The sequence below is a fragment of the Thunnus thynnus genome, chromosome 22 (assembly GCF_963924715.1).
Source record: "Thunnus thynnus chromosome 22, fThuThy2.1, whole genome shotgun sequence".
NCBI lineage: Eukaryota > Metazoa > Chordata > Actinopteri > Scombriformes > Scombridae > Thunnus > Thunnus thynnus.
This window is the reverse complement of record NC_089538.1, coordinates 15,245,412-15,259,122: the sequence shown is the minus strand read 5'-3', so window position 1 is coordinate 15,259,122 and position 13,711 is coordinate 15,245,412. Positions and strand designations below refer to the sequence as shown.

General features: G+C 40.2%; 1 protein-coding gene across 3 annotated transcripts in view; it reads left to right on the top strand.

Annotated features, from left to right (window-relative positions):
- The window catches only part of chd3 (chromodomain helicase DNA binding protein 3), a 44,462-nt gene that overhangs the window by 14,932 nt on the left and 15,819 nt on the right, over positions 1–13,711 (top strand). For 2 of the 3 annotated variants that reach the window (XM_067579308.1, XM_067579306.1), the window contains exons 18-36: positions 55–228; positions 1,251–1,392; positions 1,785–1,916; positions 2,101–2,218; positions 3,586–3,710; positions 3,806–4,037; positions 4,339–4,523; positions 5,911–6,088; positions 6,436–6,522; positions 6,881–6,966; positions 7,434–7,567; positions 7,664–7,808; positions 8,244–8,406; positions 8,553–8,713; positions 9,061–9,256; positions 9,389–9,505; positions 9,594–9,725; positions 10,616–10,724; positions 12,591–12,723. In XM_067579308.1, coding sequence (XP_067435409.1) covers positions 55–228; positions 1,251–1,392; positions 1,785–1,916; positions 2,101–2,218; positions 3,586–3,710; positions 3,806–4,037; positions 4,339–4,523; positions 5,911–6,088; positions 6,436–6,522; positions 6,881–6,966; positions 7,434–7,567; positions 7,664–7,808; positions 8,244–8,406; positions 8,553–8,713; positions 9,061–9,256; positions 9,389–9,505; positions 9,594–9,725; positions 10,616–10,724; positions 12,591–12,723 — 2,749 coding nt within the window. The remainder of the gene's footprint in view (positions 1–54; positions 229–1,250; positions 1,393–1,784; positions 1,917–2,100; positions 2,219–3,585; positions 3,711–3,805; positions 4,038–4,338; positions 4,524–5,910; positions 6,089–6,435; positions 6,523–6,880; positions 6,967–7,433; positions 7,568–7,663; positions 7,809–8,243; positions 8,407–8,552; positions 8,714–9,060; positions 9,257–9,388; positions 9,506–9,593; positions 9,726–10,615; positions 10,725–12,590; positions 12,724–13,711) is intronic. The other variant, XM_067579307.1, reaches the window with a different exon arrangement.

Here is a 13,711-nt window from a genome sequence, read left to right as displayed (position 1 = left end):
ACTTTTCTTATTTCCTTCAGTCATCACTGAGTCCCTCTCTCTTTCTCTGTACAGTAATCTTGAGGGCTTCCTGGAAGAGTTCGCCGACATCTCCAAGGAGGACCAGATCAAGAAGCTCCACGACCTGCTGGGGCCTCACATGCTGCGGAGGCTGAAGGCTGATGTCTTCAAGAACATGCCCGCCAAGACGGAGCTGATTGTCAGAGTGGAGCTGAGCCCGATGCAGAAGTACGATACTGGGGAGGGTTGACGGGGGGAAATGTGGATGTCATGTAAATTAACATGAGCTAGCTGGGAGAAACTTGGCAGTGAACGGTCTCCTCTCCATTAATACCTGTGGATACCAGTCGTTCTCTTGAGCAAAATATTTGTCAACCAGTCAGTTGTTACTGTGAAGATGCTTAGTGGAGGACTCTGGCACTTCCTAGTCCCCAGTAAGCATGATTTAGGTGATTTGTAGGTGAAAAAACATCTATGCTACATTAAAAAGTGAAAGGGTTTTTTTTTTTTTTAGATTTCCAGGTTACATATAACCATTGTTTCGACTGTATTTTAATGACCATATAATCAGTAGATTTGCCCTGTTACTTATTTAAATATGGTCATTGTCATGTGTTACTTAGGCATCTAAAATACGTCCACTTTTCAACCTAATCTAGGCCATTTGATTACCTAGATGTCCAGATATTTTTTGACCTGCAAACCTGAATCATACTTAATCGGTTGTGATTGTTTGTATTTGGATGAGCACAATGGATGTCTACTTTGGAATAGAAAATAATTATCACAAACAATGGAAATAGCATTGAAATATAACTTGTAACTTAGTTATTCCATCACAAAACTTTATTTGCCACTTTTAAGCTGATTAATGTGGTTTAAAGGGACCCACACCAACCTTTATACTTCCAACAACCAGTACAATTGTGAGTACGATTGCAAATGTTGGCCTGTGAATTTCATTATATTGTATATTGTAAATGTAACTTATTATACTGAAATAGAAAGTGAAAATTCTTAACCAACAGTAAGAAAATAACCAAAACTTTTCTAGTTGTTTGATGTGTTTAAATATTGAACAATGTAGGGAAGAGAGTAGAGAGATTGAAGAATTTTCTTTGCGCTGAACTCAAAAATCATGACATTACTCAATGATTTATACACCAGAAGACAGGCAAGCAAAGCAGAAAAAATGTGTTACACATTTGCATTTAGATTATCTTTTTTAATGTCTTTGTGTTTGAAAATAGGAAATACTACAAGCTTATTCTGACCAAGAACTTCGAGGCTCTGAACTCGAAAGGCGGAGGAAACCAGGTCTCCCTGCTCAACATTATGATGGACCTAAAGAAGTGCTGCAACCATCCCTACCTCTTCCCGGTCGCCTCCATGGTGAGAAAAGACAAACACACGCTTTTGTCCTTGACAATAAAATATAGCCAAGCCAAGTTTTACAGAAATGTAAGGGGAAGAAATATCAGTAAACAATTTCTTGTGTTAAATTCAAATAATTTGCAGCTTTGTTTGATCACACAGACAGTTTAGATCCTCTATACATCGCTGGAATTTCACTTCTTTTTTAACAATTTTCTTTGAATTACTCCTTAATTGCACAACAGTGACACCTTGTGGTGATGTAAGGTAGTGTTCTTGTATTATATTTGTACTTTTAACAGGTATTGCAAGGTTCAAATAAAAGTTGAGATGCATTATTATAAGACACTACATCATTTTTTTAAATCAATGTTATTGTTATTGATGGTATTGTTTGTGTGTGTTTGTAGGAAGCCCAAAAAACACCGAGCGGTGCTTACGAGGGGTCGGCCCTAACCAAGGCTTCTGGGAAACTGATGCTGTTGCAGAAGATGCTGAGGAAACTGAAAGAGCAGGGGCACCGAGTACTGGTCTTCTCACAGGTACACACTCACATGGACACACACAACAGATGGTCACCTCTCTTCACAGATGTTAAATTAGTCCCATGCTACCTCCAGAAGGCTCAATGACAGCAGGCTGTCATTCCAGCTGTGTGTGGGCAGTGAAGTATAGATGGAAATATACACACATGAGCAGCTTTCTCTCTCTCTTTTCTGTTTGTAGATGACTAAAATGTTGGACTTACTAGAAGATTTCCTGGACTATGAAGGTTATAAGTATGAGAGGATCGATGGCGGCATCACAGGAGCGCTAAGACAGGAGGCCATCGACCGCTTCAACGGTGAGGTGCTGGATGTGCAGCTGGATGTCCCTGTCCTCTATCGACCTCTATTGGTGACGCAGACAGTCTGGCATAAATTATATACTCCTCATGTTGCCTTGAATCAAAGTTGCAATGAATTGACAGAACTAAAAAAGAAAACAGAAACAGCCAGCTAAATAAGGCAGAAATCCAAAAGAAATTTCCAATGAAGAGCTAATAAATCACTGTAGCGATACTGCATTGCTGCATGTTTTTCTTGCTTGATAGTGAGACATTAAGAAGAATCCGTGATGTTTTCATGTGAAACTTACCCACTAATATGCTTAAACTCACAGTGAAATGGAAATTAGAGCGTCCCTAGCTTCCGTAATGTGACATATTTCCGAGAGAATATGGGGGTGGAGTGTAGTTATGAAAGGGATTTGATCTGATTAAATTGATTAAATTGAATAACAGCGTGATGCTGTTGAGAGATATAGAGCAGTCGACTGTTTGCCTCCGCTCATACCTCCCTACCGGCGTTGTTAGATTAAGAGTTGGGGGACGAGGGAGAAATCAATGAATTAGACCTCAACCGCATGTAAACAAAGTTTATTGAAACTGACATCAGAACAAACAGAATGTATGTGTAGTTCAAGAGGAGCCTTCGGAAGATTTTCACATTTTACAGGACAAGAAAAGGGAGATTTTGATATAAAGACACGTGATTCAATTCATACTTGGAAAATGTATTTTTTATTTCAGTGTATCTTTGTGAATTTGTTGGCAATTAGTGATATTAAATTATACATTATTAAATATAGATTACAGTGTTACCTCAGGTGAACTTGAATATTGAAATGTAATGAACCATAGGAAAACTTTTTTTCTACTTCAGATCACCTTAATTTGGTTTAGAGTACTGGTGGTTTATTGGTTTATTGGTTTATTACTGGTGGTTTTCTGTGCAGAAGTGATTAGAAAATGTTTCAGTAGGATGTTTAAGCTTTTTGCTCAACAGAAATTGTGCAAAAAAATCTACATTAACACCATAAAACCTGCATTTGTTCTTCGCTTTTATCTAAAAAAGGATTGATAATGAAATTGTTAAAGAATTAGATCAGATGTAAATATAACAGAGGTTGTGATTGAATTTTGAATTGTATAAATTGTATAATTCACTAAGTGAGGTACTCGTTACAGCTATTTTGTGTTACTGGACATAAAAATATAAGTTTATCTTATATAAGCTTATCACCCAAAGTGAAAACCATATTGCTACCATAAGAATATCATATTTTATGAATTAAGTTACTGATATCAATAGAGCTCTGTCATTAAGGACAAATTGTTTTCATTATTGTCTATATGTCTCTCTCTCACATTCTCTATCTCTCTGTTTCCAGCTCCTGGCGCTTGTCAGTTTTGTTTCCTGCTCTCCACCAGAGCCGGAGGTTTAGGTATCAACTTGGCCACAGCAGACACCGTCGTCATCTTCGACTCTGACTGGAACCCTCACAACGACATACAGGTACTGTAGACCGGCGGGTTTTGGAAGACGATTCACAAAACTTCAATCTTTCTGTGTTTAAAATGAGTTCCTTGTCTTTGTCCCTCTCTGTTCAGGCATTCAGTCGAGCTCACCGCATCGGGCAGGCCAACAAGGTGATGATCTACCGCTTTGTGACGCGAGCCAGCGTGGAGGAGCGCATCACTCAGGTGGCCAAAAGGAAGATGATGCTGACCCACTTGGTGGTCCGGCCGGGCCTGGGTTCCAAGGCTGGCTCCATGACCAAGCAGGAACTGGACGACATCCTCAAGTTTGGAACAGAAGAGCTCTTCAAGGATGAAATAGAAGGTAACAACATTCATTGTTCAATGTCAAAATTAAAAGTCAAATGAAATTTGGATTTTCAGTAAAATATAATAATTTGGAGCTTTGGATGTTTCATGTTTGGGTCAAAGTTTCGAGCGTTTGGCAGGCTGCTTCCCCTGAATGAAATTATTTTGTCAAACACACTCACTCTAATGTCCTTTCATCTTGACAAATCTGGCCGAAGGACACAGTTGGCTTATTCTTGTTTTATTGATGATATAAATGATGATGATACGACAGAACAGGACAAATCATTTTCACTTTTCGTCCCCGCACATGGCAGGTATGAAGAATTCTTCAGGGGATAAAGTTGAGGATGAGGGCAACGTGATCCACTATGACAGCACCGCCATCGAGAGGCTGCTCGACCGAAGCCAAGACGCAACGGACGACACCGACGTCCAGAACATGAACGAGTACCTCAGCTCCTTTAAAGTGGCCCAGTACATGGTCCGAGAGGAGGATAAGGTGAGATATGGAGGGGAGAAAAGAGGAAGGACATGAGGAGATGTGGTGGAGAACAGAATTGCACCAATAATACAAAAGATTTCATATTTTTTATATGACCTTTTTAGACATTTTTTAAAATAGCTGTTCATGTCCTGACACCCGTGGTCATCCCGTTCTAGCGTGCAAGAAATCCAGTTTCTGGATAAAGCAAGTAGAGGAAGGGATGATTATTTGGGAGATGGTGAGAATTAAAAGTGTTGCTCTTGGTTTGTAGTTCATTGTTTCATGTGAAGGAACATGTTGTGAATGCATGTTCATCATAGGGTTGAGTGATACGAAGATTCTGCCATGCCGTATTGTATTAGGCTGCCCTGCTTTATGACAGTATTGCAGTAGTTACAGGATTTTTTGCACCAAAGTGATGAAATACCTTGATTTGCCAGGTATTTCAGTGTCTGGATTAGCCAAAAACAGACATTCCCATCTGGTTATTTTATCTATAATTTTATAAACTGTCTCTCAGTTGAGTTTCCAGAAAATGTACTGTATCAGCATACTTTCTATATCTTTATGGTGCAAGCTAAAAATACATATGCCTTATCTACTGGCCTATTATCAACCTAAGAAGTTGATATGACTAACGCGTTAGCAAACAGTAGCTTATTTACACATTCAACAACATTAACATTTATTTGGAATCTTGTTTCTGGTCACGTGACAAATGTAAGTCCAGTATTTATCTTTCTTTCAGCTCTGATTTTGGTCTCTTCTCACTTGTGAGAAAAATATCTATCTCTTTAGCTGCTCTGCTATGTTCACCAGCTAGTCGCTAACTTTGTTTGTCTGCCGTTTGATGCTGTGCAGGTAGCGTACAGCAGGTGTATCAGATTTTTCACTTAAAACAGCTGATTGCTGCTGCAGCTGGAAACAAGGTTAATGAGAGTGATAAGAGTATAATAAATAAAATAAAAATAAAAATATAAAAATGTTGATTAGTGCAGCTTCAATTCATACTAAATCAAGAGCCCTGATTTTGATATCTTGGTATGATGTTTTATGAAGAAGTGTCTTATCCATATATCAAAATTTCAATAACAATGTATATTGTAGTATCCTAACTGGTAACCACAGATCATCAGATTCATCTAAAAACCCTGGAGACATGTGATCCGTGCACAGAAATCTGAAAATAGCTTATTACAACATCAGAAGTGTGATCATTGCAACATCTTTCATCTTTGTTCCATGGCCAAGCACTTTTTGCAAATGTGCACTTTCTGCACTGATGCCTTCCTTGCCCTCCAACCTGTTAAGAATATAATTGCGTCCATGTGTGTATGTGTCTGAGAAAAGACACATAAAAAGACATCATTTCTAACCTTTGTGTACTTATCTGACTCTCCAGATCGAGGAGATCGAGCGGGAGATCATCAAACAGGAGGAGAACGTGGATCCAGATTATTGGGAGAAACTGTTGCGGCATCACTACGAGCAGCAACAAGAGGACCTGGCGAGCAAACTGGGCAAAGGCAAGAGGAACCGCAAGCCCGTCAACTACAACGACGCCGCACAGGAAGACCAAGGTAGGGACTGGGTTTGGACCTGGTTGACCCTTGGGTACAAAGCCCAAGTAAGCTGTGTAAACTCATCTGAGTTGCTTTACGTCTCTTACACCTCAGTGTTACGATCATATTAGAAATAAAGGAGCAGTTTAAGATTATTTTGGGTAATCCAGGATTTAAAAGTGAAGCCTTACTTTTTCCTAAGATGATGATGATTTCTAGCATGAAAGTAAGTATTTATTGAAAAGATTTATTATTTTAATCTTATGATCTTACTAGAAAAATGATGTCTTCTGTTTTGAGTTATTGCTTGCACAGTGGAAGTGAATGGGCCTGGCCTATTGACAAACCACCATGTGCTGTTTCAGAGTGGCATGCTGACATTTCAGATAACCAGTCCGAGTACTCAGTGGGCTCCGAGGAGGAGGACGAAGACTTTGACGATCGGCCAGAGGGTAAGGAGAGATTTAAAAAAAGAGACATCAAACAGAGCTGCTCATGAACAATGAAAGACGGCTGCTGTACTGTAACACACAAACACATATTCAGGTCTGTGTTGAATTACAGGTCGAAATTGATTTAGTTGTTACAGTTGCCTGGCACAGCCGAACGAATCCGGTTGCCAAAAATTGCGAACCGCCATCCACCTTCAGACAGTTGGAACTCCAAGTAACTATAAATTTCAAGGGAAAGATAGAGTTGTACTTTCCGTTCTATTTTTTTTTTTTATAATCTTACTTTCATGAAATTAGAAAATCTGGAAATGCGAGAAATTATTGCTACCTCTTTTCTGTTGCCTCCTTTTACCTGCAGGTCGAAGGCAGTCACGTCGCCAGTTGAGGAATGAGAAGGACAAACCTCTGCCTCCCCTTCTGGCCAGAGTCGGAGGCAACCTTGAGGTCTGTACATCTCGCTGGAACCAGTCCTCCTTTCATTTTTGTCTGTCAGCTTTATTTTAAGTAGAACTTGCACTCTTAGATATTTTTATAACAATCTACTAATCTTTGATTTGAGATGGCAGCAAGGCTATTACATCCCCGACAACTCCAAACCTCCCAAGCTCATCTATCATCCTGATAATAGTGGACATGATTATAATGGCCTGCATTGTTCATGCTAGTTTATTTTAGCATTAGGCAGTTAGACCTATTCACAAAGGCCTTGGGAAGTTTGAGAAACGCAGGGATGTCTGCAGGAAAATGAAAAATGAACCTTAAGTTCTCTCATCCTGACGTTTTCATTAAAGGTCTTCCAGAATTATAATAATACAGAGATACATTTTAACAGACAAGGAGTTTTTCCACTTTCCAGACAGTGCCACTTTCACTCTGTAATACCTAAAATATACTGTAATTTCCATCGATAGGTGCTGGGCTTTAACACACGCCAGCGAAAGGCTTTCCTGAACGCAGTGATGCGCTGGGGGATGCCATCTCAGGACGCTTTCTCCTCTCAGTGGCTGGTCAGAGACCTCAGGGGCAAGACTGAGAAAGAATTCAAGTAAGTGACAAATAAAAGGAAAAATATTCAAGTATAAGCTACCTGCAATTATGTCTGTCCTTTAACCACAGTTCCTATCTTCTTCCTCTCTAACAGAGCTTACGTGTCTCTTTTTATGCGTCACTTATGCGAGCCGGTGGCCGACGGGGCCGAGACGTTCGCCGACGGCGTACCGAGGGAGGGCTTGTGTCGGCAGCCGGTCCTCACTCGAATCGGTGTCATGTCCCTCGTCAAGAAGAAGGTATGGCTGACAAATGCGCAGAATCAAACAAGTATTGTCTAAACAGAGTATCCACAAATCTTTAATTCAACAAACTACAAAGACAGTAGTCTTTGTAGGCTTTAGGTCTCAAATAAAATGTCAGAGCTCTTTGAATTATGTTTTTCTAGTGAAGAAATCAGCCATGACATCTTGAAAGATTGAATTGCCCTACTACTTTCAGTTTGCCGGCTTATTTTAGTTTATCCAAACATCTTAAATCCAGTCTCCACTCCAACTTGTTGAAACCTGCTGACATCCTGATCTGCTATCTATGCCAGGGGGGACATATGATATACTGCCAGGCAAAAAGGGCATGTGGGTGGTGAGTTGAAGTAAGGTGGTATTAGGTAAACTGAGTGTGTGCCAAGCTTTTTTTTTTTCTTTTGCTGAGTGCTCGCTGTTTTGTGTCTCTAGATCCAGGAATTTGAGCACATCAACGGGCGGTGGAGTCTTCCAGAGCTCAAGCCTGAGGTCAGCATAGACAAAACCTCTTCCAGGGCCTCCTCTCCAGCCGTGAAGACCGCCACACCCACCCCCGACGCCAGCTATAACACCACGCCATGCACCTCCAAGCCAGGTAACCAAACATACACAATCACACAGCCCCAAATCCAGCAGGGGGCACTCCATGTACTGTACAGGGCACCAGATGTTCATTTGGATGTGATCTAGTGTCCCGTGCTTGTGCGTTTTGATGTGTCTGATTTGTCTGTGCATGTGCAGCGACCCCTGCTCCAGCAGACAAGCTAGAAAAGAACGGGAAAGAGGGAGAGAAAGAGGACAAAGAGGAAGGCGAGGCCTCGTCGGAGAAAGAGAAAGCGAAGGAGAAAGACAAAGATGAAGGGAAAGAGGTGGACGGCAACAAGGCCACTGACCCCGAAGAGGTTGGACGTGTTTCTGCAGTCTTGAGTGGCCAGTTACAGTTTCTCCTTAATCAGAGAATTGTTTAAATACAAGTTTCTGTTTTTGCAGCTCTTTTTTTTAACCCATTTACCATGAAGGAGCCATTGGTTTCCACTCACTTTCATGCAGCATCAATGAAATGTAGAAAAACCTGCTTTAGCAAATGGTCATCCATGATGTAAAGTATATGAAACGAATAGCATAACAATATGCAAAAACTGTGGTGTGATGTGTCCTGTTATAATAACCTGAAATGCACTTTAAAGCTGACGAAACAGAGCAAAACACAGCTCACTGTCTGATAACATATTTGGCTGCTTCCCTTTAGCTTTCCTCATCACAAAATGCATCTCCCGGTCAAAAAACTGAAGGCAAAGACGAGAGCGACGTGAAAGAGGAGGAGAAGAAAGAGACAAGTGACGCTCCAGCCGCCACAACAGAGGAGAAAAAAGTACAGGAGGAGGGCAAAGAGGAGACAAAACAAACAACAAAGCAAGACACGGAGGTCAAAGAAGAGAAATCAGGTGAAAACAAAAAAAGGAAACTTGATAAGCAGATAAGGCAGAGCTTCACCTTTGCTTCTCAATGAGACAGAAACAGATGGTTTATGGTGTGTATGTGTAACATTCATCGTGATTTTTTTTTTTCTCCTGCAGAAGCAGAAAAGTCAGGAGAGGAGAAGGACAAAGAAAAAGAAAAGCGAGAGGAGACGCCCACCGCAACGGAAACAACAGACGCCAAGGATAAGAGCGAGGCTGCTGACATGAAGAAAGGTACGTCTCACAGTTTAAAGACACTCATGAAACAAAAAAGCGCAAATTTTCTGCTGAACAATACCTTTGCTGTCTTTCTCAATAACAGAGGAGGTCAAAGGTGAAAAGGATGCTGGGAAAGAACTCAAAGTAGCAAAGGAGGAGGTGCCCAAAGGTAACGGGAGGCCTCCCATTGAGCGACCCCGCTTCATGTTCAACATCGCTGATGGAGGCTTCACTGGTTAGTACCGACGTACCTTCATTCATCTCTTTAACCATCTATGTTTATTTCCTCAACATTCATTCTGGGACTTTTTAGGTGGTCAGCTAGTAATAAGTAGGATAATCAAAAACAGAATTCTCCAGTGCACGTGCACAAAAATATTCAGGTACATCTCCATCTGTAAAAAAAAAAAAAAAGAAAAATGAAGTACAATATTGACAGGAGCCTTAAAAAGTCTACAGTTTACAAGTCCACATCTAGTAGGTAGGTTGAATGCTTGAATGCTTTATGCATTGTATGCTTGACAGATCCATTTACAGATGAGGCAGGACTCCAAGTTACGAAACTTCCTCTGATCTCATGGTTCTTCAACAAGAGCCCCGAGGAAGATCCCTGACAGATCAAAACATTGTGTGCTAATAAAAGTTCCAAATGCAAGATCCAGACAGATAAAGGTAGCTTAGTTGTATTTTGTACTTTAATATTTCAAACAAAGACTCCAGCCCTAAATATTTAATATAAACTGTGCAGCAAATTGTATAAATGATTTAAAAACATTACTGTAATTGTATCAGAGACATTGAGATTAAGAAGATTAGCTTTTTTTTTTTCTTAAATAACAAAACAGTTTCCATGAAAGGTGAGGAGAGAGATGAGGTGAAAAAGTAAGTCGTCTAAATAACAAATTCACTGCTAAAACCAAAAAAAAAAAAAAAGAAAAAGGAAAAACATTCTCTTTGCTTTTCAGGGCTTCCGTACAAAGTCAGCACTGAGCCGAAATTATCCTCACCTTGATCACAAAACCAGAAAAGCTCTGCGCTCTGTGGAAACACCTGCAGCCAGGTTTCAGCTAGCTAAGCACTTTTAGACCGACTTCATTTTTACCTTGTGCTGGCTTCACTCTGCAGAGCTGCACACTCTCTGGCAGAACGAGGAGCGGGCTGCCATCTCCTCAGGGAAGATGAACGAGATCTGGCACCGTCGACACGACTTCTGGCTGCTGGCGGGAATCGTGATGTATCCTTGACAGCAGTTGCCCGGGCGATGACCCCAGTGTGTTTATTTTTCTGCCGGCCGGCAGAAGCCCAGCGTAATAAGTCAACAAGTCAGCCAGAGCTCAGTAAACAGCAAACTGTGTCTGCTGGAAGCTGATGTAGTAGGTCATTTAGTTCATGTTGTTCCCTCTATTATGTTAATTAAGGGTGTGTAGTATTCACATAAAACTGTGTTTTCATTACTCTGCAAGTTAATGCTCAGGCTCAGTTACTCTAAAATAAAAAGGATACATTTGTCATTTCACAAACTGCCTGAAAACTATTTTCTGCCCAAAAAAAACACCCATTTTGAATTTAAAGAGGATGAAGATGAAAGATATCGCCCTTAAATAGCAGTTTTCAACTAATGTTAATTCTAATGTGGTTTAACGTTTTTGCACCAAAAAAAATGCAGAAACCCTCAATGTTTAGATTCACTGTAACGGTTACAAGGCAGGAAGACAGCTTCAGTGTGTCACTTGATGGACATTTTTTGATATTTTGGGAAATACTGTGATGAAAAGTTCAATACCACTTGCATTTTTTGTGTTTAGTATGAAGCTAGAGCCAGGAGCTGATTAGCTTAGCTTAGCTTAGCGTAAAGACTGGAAACAGGGCAGCTAGCTTGCCTGAAGCTCAAAAATACACCTGCCAGCACATCTAAAGCTCACTGATTATCGAGTTGTATCTCGAAATGTAAATTTAAGAACAACAATTTCTGGTTTTATGCAGAGTTATGTGCTATGCTACATGTGCTACTAAATATCTCATGCAGGCTTAGTAAGTTGGATTATTGTCAGAACCACAAATTGTCAGTTTTACTTGTCAGTTCATGTATGGATGAAACAAACAAGGTATGTGTTAATTGTTAAGCTTGAGAGATGTGTTTAAGGCTAGGCTTGCTAGACTAATTGCGTCCTGGCTCCAACCTCAGATTTTATAAGAGAGTGGTATCAAACTTCTCACCTAATTCTCAGCAAGAAGGCGAATAATATTTCCCAAAATGTTGAACTATTCCTCTAAGTTCATGTGTTTCATAACTTTTTCATTGCACAAAAAAATCTGAAAACCCTCCCTGTTATGCTTCATTGTCACACGATGATGTTTGGTTTGGAAGGATGACCCACAGAGTGCTGTTTCACACTGTTTCTGTGTTTCATGACCCTTGACCCCTGCGTAGGAAGACGGCTTCCATGTGTCTCTTGAAGGACTTTTGTTTTTTTGACATTTAGAGCAATACTGTGATGAAAAGTTCAATACCACTTGCATTTTTTGTGTTAAGTATGGAGCTAGAGCCATGAACTGATTAGCTTAACTTATTTTAGCTTAGCTTAGCTTAGCATAAAGACTGGAAACAGGGCAGCTAGCTTGTAATGTAAGAACAACAATTTCTGGTTTTATGCAGAATTATGTGCTATTTTGCTATGCTACATGTGCTATTAAATATCTCTTGCATGCTCAGTAACTTCTTGGATTATTGTCAGAACCACAAATTGTTAGTTTTACTTGTCAGTTCATGTACGGATGAAACAAACAAGGTATGTGTTAATTGTTGACCTTTAGAGATGTATTTAAGGCTAGGCTAGCTAGACTAATTGCGTCCTGGCGTGGTATCAAACTTCTCATCTAATTCTCAGCAAGAAAACGAATAATGTTTTCTAAAATGTTGAACTATTCCTCTAAGTTCATGTGTTTCATAACTTTTTCAGTGCACGAAAAAAATCTGAAAACCCTCCCTGTTTAGCTTCATTGTCACACGATGATGTTTGGTTTGGAAGGATGACCCACAGAGTGCTGTTTCACACTGTTTCTCGACTGGTGTTTTATGACCCTTGACCCCTTGCGTCAGTCACGGCTACGCTCGGTGGCAAGACATCCAAAATGATCCCCAGTTCGCCATCGTCAACGAGCCTTTCAAGTCGCAGGCGAATAAAGGCAACTTCCTGGAAATGAAGAACAAGTTCCTGGCTCGGCGCTTCAAGGTAGGACTAGCCGTAGCTACAGCTTCAGCGTGACTCTTACGTAGTAAAGACACACATGAATAATTTGTCTGTTTTTATTTTAGGGGAAGGCCTCTTATATAGGGCTGGAAATCAACGATGTGCTTGATTCTTCTTCTTCAATATCTCACTTTGACAAAAGGAAACATGTTTTTTTTAATGCAAAATCTATTTTTAGTGGATTAGTCTTAGTAAGCAAACGTTCTCAAATGTTATAGTCTAAACTAAATACAATAAATCTGGCAACATTTTCATTTAACTGTCTGACCACATGATATGGAAACAGCATTATAAATATCACCAGACATTCGAAGTTGCAACTTTTGGTACTTCACAGTGTCTTCGATCACCTGACTTGTTTGATGGGTCGGATGACAGATGCCCCTAGACCCACATATAGGGTGGATGGTATTGCTGACCGCTGCATTTCTGGAACAGCTCTCATCCTGTTTTTGACCGGCTCACATGTTTCAGATCCTGCCCTCAACATCCTCATTTACTGTATCCCTTTCTGTCTCGCTCTCTTGATTCCTCGTTATCTCTCTGCCGTCTCTGTCAATTTGCTGTCAGCCAAAACAGCACAAAAATATTCTTTCACCAAATTACAAGTCGTAATCAGTTGTGCAACTCGATAACCTCTTTTGCAACACATTTACAACAAATAACCCTGTTTTTCCGAGAAACACACACACACACACACACAACACACACACAACTGAATCACTGTTTGACGCTTGATTTCCCTTGCTTGAAACGCTTGCTTTACTGTCGCCATGCCAACAGAGCCATTGATATTACTTAAAAACATCAGAAAGAGATGATGAGAGATGACTGGAGCAGTTCCCAAACAGAAAAGAATCAAAGTAGGGGGCAAAAACTATAAAAAATTTATAGTTTTTACAAGAAAAAAGGAGATTACTTTTCTGCATATGTGTTTAAATGTAACGTAAGAAACAAATTTATCAGTTTT